This window comes from Pipra filicauda, unplaced genomic scaffold (assembly GCF_003945595.2).
Source record: "Pipra filicauda isolate LSUMZ 115617 unplaced genomic scaffold, ASM394559v2 scaffold264_size1072897_pilon, whole genome shotgun sequence".
Taxonomy (NCBI): domain Eukaryota; kingdom Metazoa; phylum Chordata; class Aves; order Passeriformes; family Pipridae; genus Pipra; species Pipra filicauda.
The window spans coordinates 523,613-541,014 of NW_024104381.1; the positions used below are offsets into that span (position 1 = coordinate 523,613).

The 17,402-nt window shown below is 61.9% G+C and overlaps 1 protein-coding gene across 2 annotated transcripts in view; it reads right to left on the reverse strand.

Annotated features, from left to right (window-relative positions):
• ATP2B4 (ATPase plasma membrane Ca2+ transporting 4) overlaps positions 1–17,402 on the reverse strand; it is a 45,933-nt gene that overhangs the window by 19,699 nt on the left and 8,832 nt on the right. For both annotated transcript variants that reach the window (XM_027746985.2, XM_027746983.2), the window contains exons 2-6: positions 6,117–6,541; positions 2,722–2,919; positions 1,287–1,544; positions 399–524; positions 23–148 (exon numbers count right to left, since the gene is read on the reverse strand). In XM_027746985.2, the coding sequence (XP_027602786.1) occupies positions 23–148; positions 399–524; positions 1,287–1,544; positions 2,722–2,919; positions 6,117–6,312 (904 nt within the window). In that variant the 5' untranslated portion in view covers positions 6,313–6,541. The remainder of the gene's footprint in view (positions 1–22; positions 149–398; positions 525–1,286; positions 1,545–2,721; positions 2,920–6,116; positions 6,542–17,402) is intronic.

The window sequence follows — 17,402 nt, forward strand, 5'->3', positions numbered from 1 at the left end:
TGGGTTCAGGGGATCTCCTTACCTTTCTTCACTTTCTTCTCCTCGTCTCCTTCTCCCGCACCCAAGAGAGTGAAGATGATCCCTGTCTGGGAGTTGATACCCACGGCAGTCACCACCATCCTGCCAGAGCCCTCCATCACGTGGGTACCTGGCACAGCAGGAAGGTCACAGTGAGACAGGTGGGACAGCAGTTCCCATCTGACACAATCACAGGATAGTTTGGGTTGGAAGGGACCTGAAAGCTCATCCCCTTCCACCCCCTGCCATGGGCAGGGACACCTCCCACTAGACCAGGCTGCTCCAAGCCCCGTCCAACCTGGCCTTGGACACCTCCCTAACATCAGGACCCAAGACCAACCACCTCTCCACCCCTGCACCCACCCCACAGGGACCCTCACCTGAGAGCAGCATGGGGTCTTTGTCCATGGATTTCTTGACTTGGTCTGACTCCCCAGTCAGCGAGCTCTCGTCTATTTTCAGGTCATTGCCCTGGATCAGGATCCCGTCCGCTGGCAAGAGATCACCTGGGACAGGAGCACAGAGGGGGATCAGCCTGGTCTGGGCAGCCACTGCTCACCCCTGACTGCCCCACCCCGTGAGGAGGCTTCAAAAGGACTCAAAATTCAGCCCCAGACCAAATCTAGAGGGAGGAGAAGCAGCAGGTGGGTTTTTTAAGATGAGAATTTTACTCAGTCAGACAGTGCTTCCCCATCCAGTTTTAATAAATCAACACCAGATCCTTCCCAAAGCTCCTGACACATCTAAACCATTACAGGATCCCACCTTCCAACCTCCGAGGGGGGAAAAAACCCCATGGGAAAACAAACTCGATGTTTGACAGGAGCTGCACGGGGTGAATATTCCCCCTGGTAAAAAAGGAGCAGGACCTAATTTATCCCAAAGGCTGCATCTCCCTGCTGAGGAAATATTCACGAGCACCTCCTGGCTAAGGAAATGTTCACCAACAAGGACATGGTTGGGAAAACGAATCATTTTTGAGAACAGCAGGTCACTAAAGCAGCCCAGAGCTGTGCACAGAGCCTGGCTTAGCTCTGCCAGCCCAAGCCCAGGCGGGCCAGAGACAAGGTGAGTGGAGCTCCAGGGAGCATCTCCCATCACCACGAGAGAAAGGAGGAGCCAACACTTCCCCTCAGGGCAGAAGGGCTGGAGGAGCAGAGGAGGAATTGCTGGGCTCCTGAGGGGGAGGGACAGCCTCCAGCTGGGCTCCTGAGGGGGAGGACACACCCCAGCCACCCCCGAGGGGCAGGGCAGACCCCCCCACTCACCGTACTTGATCTGTGCGATGTCTCCCACCACGATCTCGGCCACCGGGATCTGGATCACCTGCCCCTTGCGGATCACCGTGAACTTCTGCTCCTGCTCGATGCGGCTCTGGAGGCCCCGGAATTGCTTCTCCTTGCTCCAGTCGTTGAAGGCGGTCACCAGCACCACGATGATCACGGAGAACAGGATGGCTGCCCCCTCGATCCAGCCGGCCTGCGCCTCGCCCTCGTCCTCCACGCCGCCCGTCGACTGCCCACACACTGCCCGGGGGAGAGCTCTCGTTTGCACACCCAGACGTGTTTGCACACCCAGGCACACTCACTTGCACACCCAGGCACTCATTTGCACACCCAGATGTGTTTGCACACCCAGGCACTCACTTGCACACCCAGGCACTCACTTGCACACCCAGGCACTGATTGCACACCCAGGCACTCACTTGCACACCCAGGCACTGATTGCACACCCAGGCACTGATTGCACACCCAGGCACTCATTTGCACACCCAGGCACTGATTGCACACCCAGGCACTCATTTGCACACCCAGGCACTGATTGCACACCCAGGCACTGATTGCACACCCAGGCACTGATTGCACACCCAGGCACTCACTTGCACACCCAGGCACTCATTTGCACACCCAGGCACTGATTGCACAACCGACACCCGCCTAGAGTCACGCTGAGCCTGGAAAACAGTTACTCCTCCCTCCTCCTCCCTGAGCTGCCTGGGCTTCCCCTGCTCTCAGGAGACGGTTTTTACATCCCTCGAGGAATTTGTTGGGTTTGCTTTTTTTTTTTTTCCCCCCTCTTTTATCACTTTTCCTTTTTGGCAGAAGTTGGGCTGAGCTGGGACAACTGGCTTCTATTTCTATTTCCAGCTGCAGCACCCAGCCCTCCCTGCGCTGCGTGACCCTCGAGTGAGTCACATCTCCCTGTGTCTCACATCTCCCTGCATCTCCAGAGCCCTGTGCCTGCTCGACTCCTCCAACAACACCGAGATCCAGGGCCAGGAGGAGAAACCCGCCCAGCACAGTCCTCAGCCACCCATGGGGTGTCACAGCACTCCCTGGGCAGGGGGACATTCCAGGAGACAGAGAGCCTTGTCCCTCCCTCCCCAAAGCAAAAAAGAAGCCCTGTGGGACGTGGGAAGCCACTGGATCAGACGGACCCATTGGATTTGGAGCATCTTTTGGGGAGCAGCAAGGAGCAGCTCTGAGCCCGTGGTGCCCAGACAACAGTGCAGGTCCCTGGGGAGGGCCACACCAAAGACCCCAAGGATGGGGAGATGCCACCACCTAAAAAGGGTGAGCAGATGTAGCTCCATCTGCACGAGCTTCCAGAGACATCACCTGTCCCAAATCCCTGCTCCCACAGGGCTGGGCACGGCGGCTCCCGGGAGTCCCCCACCAAAGCACAGGGACCCCGGGCACTCACGTTCATTGTCCCCACCCGGGGGGTGGTAGAAGGACAGGCCCAAGGAGATTATGGCTGCGATTTCCAAGATGATCAGCGTGACGTCCTGGAGTGCCTCCCACACTAACTGCAGGAACGTCTTGGCCTTTTTGGGAGGAATGAAGTTCTGGCCGAAGACCTGCCGCCTCTTCTCCAGGTCGGTCGGGTTCCCGGACAGGCCTGGAAGGGGGAGAGACAGGGATGAGGGCAAACCCCACGGCTGCCCCACAGCTCCCCAGCAGCACCAGTGCCAGCACGGGGGGCAGGAGGTGCCAGCAGCAGGGAGCCAAGGCAGGGCTTTGCCCCTGTCACCCACGGGGGCAGGGGACACGCGGGGGCCGGGCGAGCACGCCCAGCCACCCTCCCAGTGCTGCAGCCTCAAGTGTCAGCCGATGCCAGTTGGCACTGGCCAGCTTGTTTACATGCTGCATCAAATTAGCCGTAAATCTGGCACCGGGAGCGGCGCTCGGAGCCGCCGGAGCCACCGGATCCCTGTGTCCTGCCAGCTCCGAGGAGCAGCGGCTGCGGAGAGCGAGCGGGCACAGCAGGAGTGTCTCCGAGCTCAGCTCAGCCCCACGGCCACGCCATGGCCACGGCCAAGCTGGTCCTGCCCGCAGCTGGTGGAGGAGACAAGGACTGGTCCTGCTGGAATGGGGTGGTGGGAGAGAGGGAAGGAGCAGGCCAGCCCCGAGCTGGGGTGCTGCTCCCCACGGCTGGGAGCAACCCTTGAGAGAGGGGGGGAGCAGATGAGGGCAAAAGGGGAGCAAATGGGGAGCAAAAGGGGAGCCTGAGCCCCTTCAGAGCCTTCCCACCCAGGCCATGAGCCAGTGGTGGGAGACACAACGTGCCCTGGCTGCCCCCCATTACAGCCACTAAGAGCTGATGGGGTCCCAGGTGAGAGAAGCCCTCCTGCCCAGCACCACCTTAACCGAGCCCCCCATTTCTCCTCCACCTTAAGATGGCCCGTGGGGTTGCTGCCAGCTCCCGGGATGCACCGGGAAGCGGCGTAAGTGGCCCCTGGACACATCCCGGTGCCTGGAGCAGCCTGGCAGTGATGCCCCCCCGGGGGGACCCAGCCCTTGTGCTCAGGGGACACCTCCCCGCCAGCTCCGTGTCATTCCAGGGGACACCTCCCTGCCAACTCCGTGTCATCCCAGGGGACACCCTCCCCGCCAGCTCCGTGCCATTCCAACCAGGAGGAAGCAGCAGGACGAATCCCGTTCCCACACCCCCCCTGCACCCCCCCTTTGCGCTGCGACTCCACCCCAGCTGCAGGGAGGGGACGCGCTGGCAGAGCGGCCCCCGCGGCCCCACCCAGCCCTGACGAGGCAGCAGGATCCTGGGATCTCCCGGCCCCAATTCCCGCCCAGCGTCTCCGGCGGAACGGATGGAAAATGTGGCTAAACTGCCGTGGAGCCAGGGCTGTGCCACGGGCACACACGTGCTGCTCCAGGAGCACACGCAGGTTGCAGACTTTGGCTCCTCCAAAGCACATCCCACCCATGGGCCTGACCCCAGGGCTGCCCCCCACCCTCCTGGGGGTCAATGTCTGTGCTGACACAGGGAGGGGGGCAAAGAGCAGCAGCAAATCCCCCTGCAGGGCCTGAGGGTCCAGTTAGTGGGCGTTGAGTTGGAAATTTTGGGTAGAGGCCACAAGTGACAGCAGAGAACAAACCCCCATAACGGTCACCAGTCCCTGATAATCCCAGGAAAGCTGCTGCTGGGTGGCAAAGCCTTGGCACAAGGAGCCCCCACGCAGGATCCTCACTCTGGATCGGGAAGGAGGCGGCAGCCCCGGGAGCTGCTCCTGCCAGCGGGTGAGTCAGGGCACTGTGTGCTGGCACTGGGCACCCAGGGACACTGGGGATGCTCCACGGGTGACTCACTGAGCCACCGCCCCGCTGGGGGACAGGGGGATGTGGAGGTGGAAAGCCAGTGCCTGGCAGAGAGACACCCCACTCCATCCCAAAGCCCCTCTGGGAGCAGCCCCAAGGGATTGGGGTGCACTGACAGCTCTTGGGGGGAGAGCCAGAGACCCAGCAGATCCCCATCCCGATGCTGGGGAGACCCTCACTGCACAGTCTGATCCCATGGGATCAGACACAGCTGCCTCAGGCTTTTGCTCTTCCCAAAAATCCCAGCTTGTTGGAAATAACCTTTCTGTGCTCTCTGGGCTCAACAGGATGGGGTTTGGGACAGGCAGCAAAGCTCAGCTGCAGAGCAAGAGGGTGAGGGAGGGATGTGCTGGAGACATGAGATCCAGCACTGACAACCAGTGGCACCCAGGATGGAAGGGCAGCCCTTCACCTCCCCTCAAGAGAGCCTTTGGGGTCTGCTTCCCCCCTCCCCTCTCCTCCCGCCCCCAAAGGAGCGTGTTCCCACTTTGGCAGGACCAAACACATTGTTTTGTGACCTGGACTTGGTATTTCCACCGGGACTCCCCCCCCTTCTCTAATGACATCCCGATATTGTCTCCCCTTCCCGGTCCCACTCACAGCTGGAAACGCACTAATCCCCACCTCTCAGCACTAAGAATAACCCACAAGTTTTCAGAGCTGAGGCGCAGCCACGTCCCCCACCCCACACCCTGCTCCCAGCTCCAGGTAAACCCTCAGTGCTGTAATCAGGGGGTCTCTCACCCCAGTACCCCTTTAATGCCAGGGAAGGGGTCCATCACCACACAAAGGCACCCGCAGCTCCCCAGTGCCAGCAGCCTCACCAATAAGGGGGACCCCAAAAGCCAGCCCAGCCCGTGGGAAGGAGAGGTGACATCCTGATACCCTTCCACAAAGCCTCCCAGAGGTGACCAGGCACCCACAGGCGTCACTGCCACCACCACTCCAAACTGTGATGCCCAGAGGCACCAACCAGCTTTTCCCTTGCGATCCCCTCAGATCAGGGGTGACCTGGGTGCCTCTCCCCACACCCCTGGGGGATGTGCTGCCCATCCCTCATCTGAGATGCCTCAAACAGCTCCAGCCACCTCCCCAGCACCATCCAACCTTTACACTCTCCCTCCCAGCCCTGGCACTGGCTCTGTAAATTATTAAATGGGAAAGGCTGGCACAGAGCAGTGGCTGGGCTGTGGCTGTGAGCCCCCCGTGCCCCTCTGATAGCCCTGAGCTCATCCTGCCTCCGCTCCATCCTCCCAGGGGACGTGGGGCTCCGGGCTACGCCCCGGGGAACCCCCTGACATGATGCTTCTCTTTCTTCTCCCTCCTTTTCTGCCCTAAATGACCATTTTACGAGACGCGAGGAGCGTCTCCCGCGATGGACAGCGGGCGCGCCGGCTGAGCTCGGCCACGGGACACGCCTCGGAGCCACCACCCTCCAGAGGCGACAACCCACCTGGCAAGGCCAACGGGGCGGCCACTCACCTTCGACGGGCGACGTCTTGAGCCTCTTGCAGACGTTCTGCACGCCGCCGTAGGAGTCGTTGAGCCGGGCCACCGCCTCGGCGCTCCGCAGCTCCATGAGGTTCCTGAGCTCCACCATGGAGCACCCGAAGTCCCCCTCATGGTTGCCTTCGGCGACCGAGTTGCCGGGGTGGTGGTCGGCCACGTTGTTCGTCATGGTGCCGGTGATGCCGACGCCGGCTCGCGGCTCCCTCAAGGGTCCGGCGGGGGGGGGACGCTCCGTGCGGCCCCTTCCCTGGGGGAGCAGGTGCCTCTAACCGAGCCCAACTTCTCCGGATAGAGGTGTAAACAGGATGTGCATGTTACCGCGGAGGCGACCTTAGCAACGACCAGCGTGCATCTCCTGCAGGAGGAGGAGGGCTCCCTGGATACCACAGCAACTGGAGCTGCGAAAACAAGGGATGGGGGGAAACAGAAACACCGGCGTGAAGGAGGCCCGAGGACCAGTGCACGGGGTGGGAGAGCAGGGGCGGTGGCACCCCGGGCTGGGCACCTGCCAGGGGTAACGTGGTTTCACCATGATTTCGACCCGAAAGCCCGGGGGTGAGGAGCTGGCCCGGGAGGGAGCTGCAGGCTCGGCGCGGACACGCCGCGGGGAAAACCGGCAGCGGCAGCACCGGGGCCGGGCAGGAAGGGCGCCCAGGTGGTTCTTCACTCAAACCCAGCTGCCCGGCCCAGAAAAATGTCCCATTCACTCTGGGTTAAAAATACACCTCGGCAGTGGAAAACAGCTGCTTCCTGCGCGGGCAGGCGCCGGGGCTGGAGCGCCGCCCTCCGCCCTGCCAGCAGGTGAGGGAGCATCCCACACCCATGGAGAGTGGTCACTGCACCCAGCAGGCTTTGAACCAGCTGAGAGACACCACAGGGACCAGGGAAGCCACTAAAATCTGTGAGTTCCTCTAAAACAGAGGCTTTTCCATCAATGACCCTCTCAGAGAAGCCCTCGAAGGCAGCGAGTGGCTCTTGGCCTCGGCTCTCAGCACCTGCCAGCCAGGTTACAACACCCCAGCCCTGCCAGCGAGGACAGAGGAGTCCCAAAAATGCCTGAACCAAGCGCTGTGGCCAGGCAGGCACAGCATCCAGCGGCTCCCACGTTCCCCAGGGATCTGGGGTCCCCCGCTGGCATTCCAGACAGAGAGGATGGGGGCTAGGGACAAATAGGGACATGGAGGGAGCAGGCAGAGCAGCACAGGCCAGAGGGGAAAAGTGTTGTTTGTCACCCAGGGTGCCCTCCAGCTCTGTACCCAAGCTCCAGTGCCAGCAGCGATGCTCCTGGCACTCCAAAGGCAAAGAGCCTGCAAGGGAGGCTCTTATGCAGAGAAAATGAAGTCTTTCCTAGAGCAATATAAATGAATAACAAAAGGAACGGCCACTACAGCAGCAGCAGCAGCCTGAGACAGGGTCAGGAGGTGGCAGAGCAAGCGAACGGGGAAGAAAAGCAGCCAGACGAGAATGGGAGGAAGGTGGAAGGACATCTATCCCTGCTTCCCAGGGGCACATGGGATGCACTAGCCCTCACAAATCCAACAGGCAGGCACCACACCCTGGGGCTGTCCCAGCTCACCCCACAGCACGGGACCCCAGCTGCAGTCACACCAGAGCCCAGAGAGCAAACCCCTCCCTGCCTGGCCCCTGGGAGAGCTCCCTGACAGCAACACCCAGGGCAGCTCTGGGCATTATCAGGACAGAACAGGCACCAACTGAACCCCAGGGACACGAGCAATGCCACTGCACAGGAGGGTCCTGTCCCCCAGCTGCAGGCACCGAAGGGACTGGGAGCACAAGGAGCTCAGGGATGGGGAGCACTGCGGCTCCAGGGACACCCAAACCTGCACCCTTGGGGCAGAGCATTGCTGCTGCCCCATAAAGCAGAGATCAACTCCAGCATTCCCACCCCAGCATCCCTGCCCATTCCCAGCCTGGTTACCCCACAGCTCCTCGTGGAGCTGAGCTCATCCATCATTTAAAGGCGTGCTGGCTCCCAGCAGCGGGAAGCAGGAGGTGGCAGGCCCAATTAAGCAGACTCCTGCTGATTAAGAGAAAAAAAGATAATTCCCTCACCCCAACACGCTAATTTTTTCCTCTTTCGTAGCAACCAACGCTGTCTGAGGAGAGCTCAGAGGTTAAGAGAAAGACGGTTAATTAATCCTGTAACGGCCTAGTCCATAATTACCCCTGGAGGAGCTCACGGCACCATCAGCACCAGCCCGTGTCCCACCCACGGCTCCCGCCCCAGGACTGGCTCTGCCCCTCAGGAAAGGAAGGGCTGTGGTGGGGGAAAGACTCCTGTGTCTGCTCTGAGCACCCTCCTCCAGCCCATCCGGGGTCACAGACCCATTCCTGGCCTGTCTCTGCCCCATCCCACCAGTCCAGCACAGGCTCCTGCGTTCCTTGGCCAAACTGGGAAGGATCGGTCCAGAGAGCTGCACTCAGGCTTCCCTAAGAGCCATCATCCTAACGAGCTCCTAATGACTCCAGCAGCGTTCAGCAGGCTGCCCTTCACTCCAGTAATTCACTTCCAGAGCCCCCAGGCACTGGAGAGGAACAAGTGCTCCCCGAGGGCCTCCTTGGGAAGAAAACAAGGAGCGGGAGCCCGAGCGCCCTGTGCGGACACGGGACCACCCCTGGAGCTGCCACTGGAGCTCCCAATGACACCCCTGGGCAGGACAAGGGCTGCTGTGGAGTTTGGGATGAGGGACACGGACAGTCTGGAGCCACGGGCCGGGGTGTGGGCTGGGGGAGGCGCGAGCTCCGGGCAGGAGGGAGCGGCTGGCGAGGAGCGGCAGAGCCGGAGCCGATGCCGGAGCCGATGCCGTGCTGCAGGCGAACCTGCCCGGAATAATAAACGGCTGCACGACACCTCCGTCCTGGCAGGGAGAGCAGCCACGGCCAGAGCCGGCACCAGAGCATCCCCCGTGCCCACCCCGGCCCCTGGCACAGGGAAAGGGACCTGCTGGCACAGGGAAAGGGACCCGCTGGCTTTTAAGCTCGGGAAGAGGAAAGTGCTCAGAGAGGGACAGGAATAATTAAATCAGCTGGACGTGTCACACGTGATGCCTTCAGCCAAGCCACGAGTGGCCTCGCTGCGACACCGGTGGCACCAGGAGCTGGCACATGCCAGCAGCAGCCACCACTGGGTCCCTGGGCAAGGCCATGGATCCTCATGGATCCTCAGCACATCGGAGCAGACCCTGGCACTGCTCTGTCCTCCCTGCAGATGACCAGAGATGGAGCAAGCCCTGACCAAACTCAGCTGTTGTTTTCCTTTATCCATGAATGAGGATGAAATCCCTGCCCCAGCTCAGCTCTTCTCCAGCCTGAACATCTCCCACCATCCAGGGCAGAGAGCACCGTGCTGAGGAAGAGCAAGAGCAGCCACCACATCCCCTGCCCAGAGCCACGAACCCCAGCTTGGACAAGCAGGAGCAGGTCCATGAGCAAACAAACCTCAGGTCATGTGGATCACGGTGGATCACCTTCTCCAAGGACCTGACCCCTGCCACCAGCACCCCAGCCCCACACACTGCCCTTCAGCAGCACCCACTGGGGTTCATCTGCTCTCCCACTTTGGGAATGGGGTGTTGGAAACACTTGGCTGCTGTAGGTTGCCATGGCAAACTCAATGTAAAGCTGTCAGGGATGCTGTTTATGTTGCCAAGTGGGGATGAAAAGAAAAAAAAACCTCAACTCCCCCAAAATTACCCTTCTTGGCTCGGGTTTAAGATTTTTCTCTTTGGGAATTGAAAAGCTGAGCTGCATCCCCAGTGGAATGAGAGAGGCTGCACTGAGCCCCAGAGCACACAGCATGGACAGACCCACTCTCCAGATGGACACGTGGGTTCCAAAAGCCAAACCAGCCAATTAAAGCAGAAAAACGGGCCTAAACCACCTTCCCCTGCCTGCTCTCTGGGATATGTCCCAGGAGAAACTGCACAGCTCCTCTGGCTCACCCTCCCACCTCGTGAACCCCACCAGCACTCAGCACCCACCGTGGGCTGCTGGGAGCCACAGTCCCACGTGGGAGCAAGGCTGGAAGGCAAAAAGCTGCTGGAATGGCTGCATCTGCTGAGAGCATCACTGGGAGAGACACGTGAGGTGCTGCCATCAGGGGAAGGTGTTTGGGGAGGGGAAGAGACCTGGGCTGCAGTGGGGAGGGACACGCCAGGGGACATGTGGGGCCCCCTGCACTGGGGGGTCTGCGCTGGCACCTCTGCCCAGCACAACTGCAGGGTTTCAACAGGTGAAAACCTCAGACACGCTGCCCTCAAAGGTGTGGGGGGCACAGGGAAGGCACGGGGAGGGCACGGGGAGGGCACGACCCCCACTCCAGTGCCCGCTGGGGCTGAGTCAGGTTCATCTCCCACGGTGGAGGGACATGGACACGTGGAGCAGACGGTCAGACCAAGGCAACACCAACTCCTGGGGGATTTTGAGGGCCCCCCACCTCCCACCCGGTGCCACAGCGGAGCCCCCACCTCTCCCAGGGAAACAGGGGGGCCCCAGCACCCCAGGGGCCAGGGCAGGGCCCCTCCCCTGCACACTCACCAAATCGCAATGTGCAGATGGCAGCCTCTCCTCGCTGCCTGTTCCCAGCAACACCCCTGGCAGGGGAAGCCTTCCCTCCTTAACCCTTCCCACGCCGGGCACCCCAGGAGGGCACCCGGAGGGGACACCGGGGTGCTGTCACCTCCTGCGGTGGCAGGAGCCAACAGAGCGACTCACCGTGACAAACCACATGGTCTGCAGGGGCAGGGCTGGCTCCAGGGGCGCGGGGGCCACCCCAGGCAGGATTGTCACCCTCGGGCCCAAGAGCTTCCCCGGCAGCCACCAAGGGAGGAGGCGCAGGATCGCAGAGGTCAGAGAGGGCAGCGAAGGTCACGGTGCCGGAAACTGGTCCTGCAGCCCAACACCCCCATGGCAAAGGCACAGGGGCACCAGGCCAGGCCCCAACACCCCGGACAGACCCCTGCAGGCACGAGCTCCACTCACGGCCCCCTGCGACAGCACAAGGCAGCGTGGGAGCAGGAGCTGTCCCCCCTTCCCCAGTCACACCGGCGTTGCCCCTCCCTGCTCCTTCCCCTGGGCTCTGGGTGCCGAAACCAGGCAGGGTCCCCGGTCAGGGCTCCCCGGGGCAGCACCTGTGGCACCCACAGGACGTTCCCTCCTCCCACTGCAGTATCCGCTTCCTCCGCCGGAGCGCGCCCGCCATGGGAGGGGACGGTGGCACCTCCCTCCCCAGCGGGGCCACCCCAGCACCCGACAGCAGGAAACCCCCCAGCGACACCCGCCCCACACGTGGGACACGTGGGAAAACACAAGAGCCAAACGCCTGGGATGGGGCGCTGCAATAACTGCAAGAAGCCCTCGTTTTTCACTTGCAGTGCTGAGAGAGAAGAAGCTCCCGGCCTTCATCCTGCAAGAGTGGGGGGACTGATGTGCCCCCCGTGCCAGGGCACCACAGCTGGAAAGGGGCCAGCAAAACGCCCAGGAAGTGCTGGGGCCACGCAGAGCTCAGCGGCAGCGATGCCGTGCCAGGGAAACCGAGCCACGGAGCAGTGCCCTGGTCTGCAAGCACGGGGCTGATGCTGCAGCCCAGGAGCACCAACCCCAGCGGAAATCTGTGGTGAGACCAGAAGGAGCTCACCGGAGGTGCCAGTGGGGTGGGAAGGGGGGGGACATCACACCGAAACCACCCGGGTACCATAGGCAGCAATGGAACTGCTGCTCGGGGTGCCACGTGCTGCCAGAGGCGCGGGAAGGAGCCGCTGGCCCGGGATGTCACCGCCACCAGCCCCAGCTCCCTGCCACCAGCCCCAGCTCCCTGCCACCAGCCCCAGCTCCCCGTCATCAGCCCCAGCTCCCTGCCACCAGCCCCAGCTCCCCGCCACCAGCCCCAGCTCCCCGTCACCAGCCCCAGCTCCCTGCCACCAGCCCCAGCTCCCCGCCACCAGCCCCAGCTCCCCGGCGGAGCAGAGCATGAATCGCGGCAGCCCACGGGTGGCACAGCCCGTAGTATTTCTCCCACACGCTGTGCCAGGCACACGCTTCCCGCTGCCGGAGCGGGGCGAGCGCCCGCCCGGTGCCAGGAGCGCAGCCGGCGCTTCCCTCGTGCGCGGCCACCGCCGGCACGTGCGCCCGGGGGCTGCCACGTGCGGGGCACGAGGCAGGGGACCCTGTCCCCAGACAGGCTGTCACCTCCCTGGCCTGGTTTGGACGCTCATCCCCGCGCAGGTGCGGACACCAGGGATGGGGAAGCAACCGGAGCGTCGTCACATCATCACACCATCCTCCTTCTCCTCCTCTCCTGCCAGGCTGTAGGACCAAAAGGTCATATGGCACCTCTGAGCCACGCACCAGGGCCAAGGTCATGGGGAAACCACAAGGAAAAGGCAGGAAGAGGCGGCCTTCCCCAAAAAATGCATCCCTTTGCCGGCCATTCCACAGGGAACACGAGCGGCTGCCACCAGCCCACTAATTACAGCTGCCTTGGCTCTGTTTTTTCGCTCCTATTTTGCCTCCCGTTAATGAAGGCTGAAAAACTGCCGGGTTTTTGCATACCCAAGGCAGCAATTAGCAGCAGAAAAGGGCAGGGAAGAGGCTGGAGGCAAGAGAGCACCATGGATGCGGCGATCCCTGACGAGGCTCCCCAAAACCCACCGCCCCGAGCCTCAAAACCTGGCGTCCCAAACCCCAAAACCTGCTGCCCCAAGCCCAGGGGCCACGATGGCCCCGGCTGCTGCTGTCCAAGCCCCTGCACGGCACATCCACGTGCCAAAGGCTCCGGCAGCTGTGCTCTGGCTCAGTGCTGGGGCTCAGGAATCCACCCTCGCCCCCCGGCCAGGGCTTCCCTGCGCCCCAGGGTGCAGCGGCCCAGGAATTTCAGGGGGGGTTGGAAGAAAAGGAAAAGCAGGGAGTCTCCAGGCGAGCTGTCAAGGGGAATGTTTCCATCTAAGGCCTTGGTATTTCTCTCCCCGGCGCCTGCACTAAATCACCCCAGCTCCTCTCATTATTCTTTTGTGCTTTACAAGGTAGCACAGCCGGTGGAGGAATGCAGGAGTGTGGGGAGCAAATCCGGCCTGTCCTGCTCCAGCAAATACCTGCAGCCCCCCAGCCTTCAGAGGGGCACAGCATCCCCTCCTGCCCTGCTACACCAGCACCAGGCAGAGGCACCTGGTACCTGGGGAGGGGGCACGTGGCAGAGCCCAGGATGCCCGGTGCTGCCAGACTGGGATTGCCCTGGATCCCAGTATGAGGCTTTGTCCACTCCTTCTCGCAGCCCCCCCAGGATGGACACTGCCATAGTCACATCCCAGCCCTGCACTCAGACCAACCCGGATCCTCCCAGTTCCTGGCACCCCTGGACACCCCCCGGTCCCAGCACCTGCAGCAGAAGGGAGATGACACCAACAATCCCACTGGGATGGGCAGCTGGGGGTCCTATTCCCAGGCAGACACTCCATCCCCCTCAGTACATGGATGCTGGGACTCCCCTAGTGCAGCAGAAGTGCTGGTGCCCAGAGCAAGGCTGGGAGCAGCATCCAGGCAGCTGGAGGAGAGGGCACAGGCCACGGGGCCACCGGGCCAGGATCCAAACCAAGGATGGCGCAGAGGGCAGGACGGGAGGAGCCCAGAGCTCTGCCTCGAGGGACGGGCTCTCTCTGCTCCACAGACCTCTGGAGCCATTCCTGGGGCAGAGGCACAGCCAGAGGACACTGGGACTTTGGCAGGAGCTCGGGCAGAGCGGAGCCTGACCCAGCTCACCCCCAGCCCTCACTGCCAGCCTCAGGGAGAGGCAGGGATGCTCCAGGCAGCTCAGCCATTCCCACCTCTCCCGTGGGATCCCCATGGGATGGGGCAGCCCCCGAGCAGCGGGTGCAGTTGGTCTCTGACTCAACTCCCCACACGTCCCTCTGCCCTACACAGCTGGGGAAACTGAGGCAGCCACACACCTGAGCACAGCAGCATTCCTCTCCCAGCCCCAAACAGGGGGAAAATCCCAGCAATCCCGACTCCCACCTTTCTACAACTCATTCAAAAAGCAGAGGAGCAGCTTAGCTTAAAATCAAGCAAAAACCAGCAGGTAAGTACTGATCCAGAGCACAGGGGATTTCACAGGCAAAACAACACCCAGGGAACGGGAGAGCCACCGGCCAGGACACAGGGGCACAGCCACGGTATTTTTAGCAGGATTACACAGGGACAGGGGATTCCTACCCTGAAAATCCCTGGGGGCTTAAAATAGGCCCCGTCACTTCCTCCCAGCAGCAGCCGGGAGAAGCATCTGCTTCTCCTGGAAGTCAGGAGGAGGAGAGGTTGAGCCCTTGGGGTGCCACAGGGCACCCTGAGGCACCTGGGTGAGCACAGCACTCACCTTGCCAACAAGCTGCTTCCTCCTCAGCGAGGAGAGTCCCGTGCAAAAACCGAAAGAGCAGCAATCACAGCCAGACACTCCTCGGGGTCACAATGGGGCAACTGAGGCAGGAGCCAGGGAGCTGGTTTGACCCCACAGGGAGAGTCAGGGGCTCCTGGGCTGCAGGAGAGCAGGGGCTCCCCCAGAGCTGGGATTGCACCACGGGAATCCCGGGGAGTCCCCTCTGCAGCCCCCGGGGTGGGCTGGGACAGCAGGAGGGGTGATCCAACGCTCAGATCCCGATCCCGAGGCTGGAAGCAGCCCTGGGGGACACGGGGAAGGGCTGGGGACAGAAATGCCCCTCCTGCCACCTCCCCACGTGGGCCAGGGGGACGGGGTGGGTGCCCCTGGTCCGGTACCCGTCTGTGCTCCGAGGGCTCCCGCGCAGTCCCGCTCCGGATCACATCCCCTTCGGACGCCGGGGAACTCCTCCGATCCCGACTAGCTCGTGTCCCTCCCGCCAGACCGCTCCGGCAGCAAATCCATATTTTTCCATTGAAAAGTCCAAGCAGAGAGAGGGAGAGAGAGGGGATTTTTCCAGGCGAAAGGGAAGAGTCAGCAACAAGGTGGTGGTGGTGGGGCAGGGCGGGAGGCTCCGAGCCCCCTCCCCGCCCCGAAGGGTTAAAAAATAAAGTCGGGAAAAGTGTGTCCGCGATAGGAAAAACACACGCGGCTCCCAGGGAGAGCGCGCCGGCTGCTCCCGTTTCCCTTCCCGACATGCCCCGCTCCTGGGAAAGTGTAGGCTGTTTTCCATATATAACTGCAAACTGTTCCATGCAGTAAGAAGTCTAATTAAAGGGAGGGAGGGAGAGCGGGAGAGACGCAGGAGAGCGAAAGGCAATATTTATACGAGGGAAGAAAAGCTGCATCCCCGGGCACCGGATCAGCCCCTCGCGGAGCAAAGCCCGGGATATCACCGGGAGATCAAACCCGGGCAGAAGAGGCAAATCAGAGCCTGGAAAATACGTAGCAGTAAATAGGAGGACAGAGCCAGATGGGCCAGGAGAGCACGGGGAGGGACAGGGGAAGGAAAAGCTCCTCTGAGAGAGTTGCTGGGATGAGGCCAAGTGCTGTGGGAGGGGGCACACACACACACCCCCAGCCCCCTGGGAGCCTCCTGGGGTCCCCACTCCTTGGCCCCCACAGCAGGAGAACCAAGTATTTAAGAAAACAGCAGGAATCTGCCCAAAAAATAAATATGAAAGTAAAACCACACGGGCAGGAACAGGGCAGGGGGGGTGTGAAATGCCAGGAGGAGAGTGGCACGCTGTGGGACGCCGTGGTGGGTGGTGCAAGGGAAGGGACACCCATCCACACTCAAGGGGTGACCCACATAGTCCTCACCCCACTTAGAAACACCAGCCTTGCCTCTCCCACCCGCCCTCAGCTGCATCTCACCACCCCAATGCTTTGGGGGCACCCCCTTCCCACCATCCCAGCCCAGGTAGGGCAGGAGGGGTCCAGGGCCACCGGAAAAAACCCAGATCTGCTCTTCAGAGCCTCACTGTTCTTCCCACCAGCTCCAGCCACAGCCCCGAGGTGATCCAGAGCAGCCAACACATTCCCAGTTATAGGGGCCTGTGCCTACCCCAGGTGCCAGTGCATTTTAAACCCATCAATGTCCTTTAATCAAGTGCTGATCTATCTAAAAGTCGTCCTATCTGGGCTGAGCATCGGGGAGAGGCTGGTGACAACAGCACCATCCTCCTCCTCCTCACAGGCACCGTGTGCTCTGTTCCCAGCTGGCTGGGACTGTCCCCTCCCCTCCCCAAAACAGACCTGACCCACTACTCCAGCGACAGAGCCACTGTGTGCTGGGCACTGCCATTCCCAGCACCGCCATTCCCAGCACCGCCACTCCCAGCCCCATCCCCACCTCCACACACACGTGCTCTGGTGTCCCAGGTGCTCAGCCCCGTCCTGACCTGCCATCCTGTTTATGCAGCGTTGTCTCCAACACCCCCGTGCTCCCAGAGGCTCCCAGCTGCACCAGTAAACCAGGGAAACTGGGATATCCCCTTTCCTCAAGTGCCAGCATGCGGCTGCTGGCACAGCTCCCCCCTCCTGCGTCCCTGCAGGTGGGATGGTGCCTCCCTGCCCCTCTGGCGCTGGCCCAGCCCAGGCTCTGCCACCACACGTGTCCTCTGCGCCAGAAATCAGCTCAGGGTGCTGCAGGCCGTCCCCTCCACCACCAAAGAACCCACTGCTGAAGCTGCAACAGAGCTGAGAGTCAGAATCATAGGATCTCAGAATGGTTTGGGTGTGAAGGGAACTTAAAGCCCATCCAGTTCCACCCCCTGCCACGGGCAGGGACACCTTTCACTAGCCCAGGTTGCTCCGAGCCCCGTCCAACCTGGCCCTGAATTTCAAGCTCTACTTCAAACTGCAGAGACAGGACAAGACACTACAGGGGCAAGGACACGGTGCTGGGGGGGGTTCCCACTGCCCAGCACCCTCCAGCCCAACAAGCAATGCCCCCCAAAGCTCTGCAGGCTCTGCCCAGCCTCCAAACAAGAGGAACAAACCAGCCCCGGGGTCAGCCGAGGTGACAGCTGGACACCGGCCACTTTGTCCTGGCCGGACCTGGAGCCGCAGGAGCCACGGGAGGCTTTGGCACAGCCCCTGCCTATCCCAGGCACTTACCCAGGTGGGTCCCTAAGCACCAGCACTAATCCAGGGATAATTGCAGCTTTAACAGCGATAGGGCCCAGATTAGCAGCGCAATCCGGGTGTTAGGGGTGCTGTGCTGGCAGGAAGCAGACTGAGCAAGGGTGATCCACAGGGAATACGGCGAGTGGCCGGCACCCAACCCAGCTGCCAGGACACCAGAGCCCAGC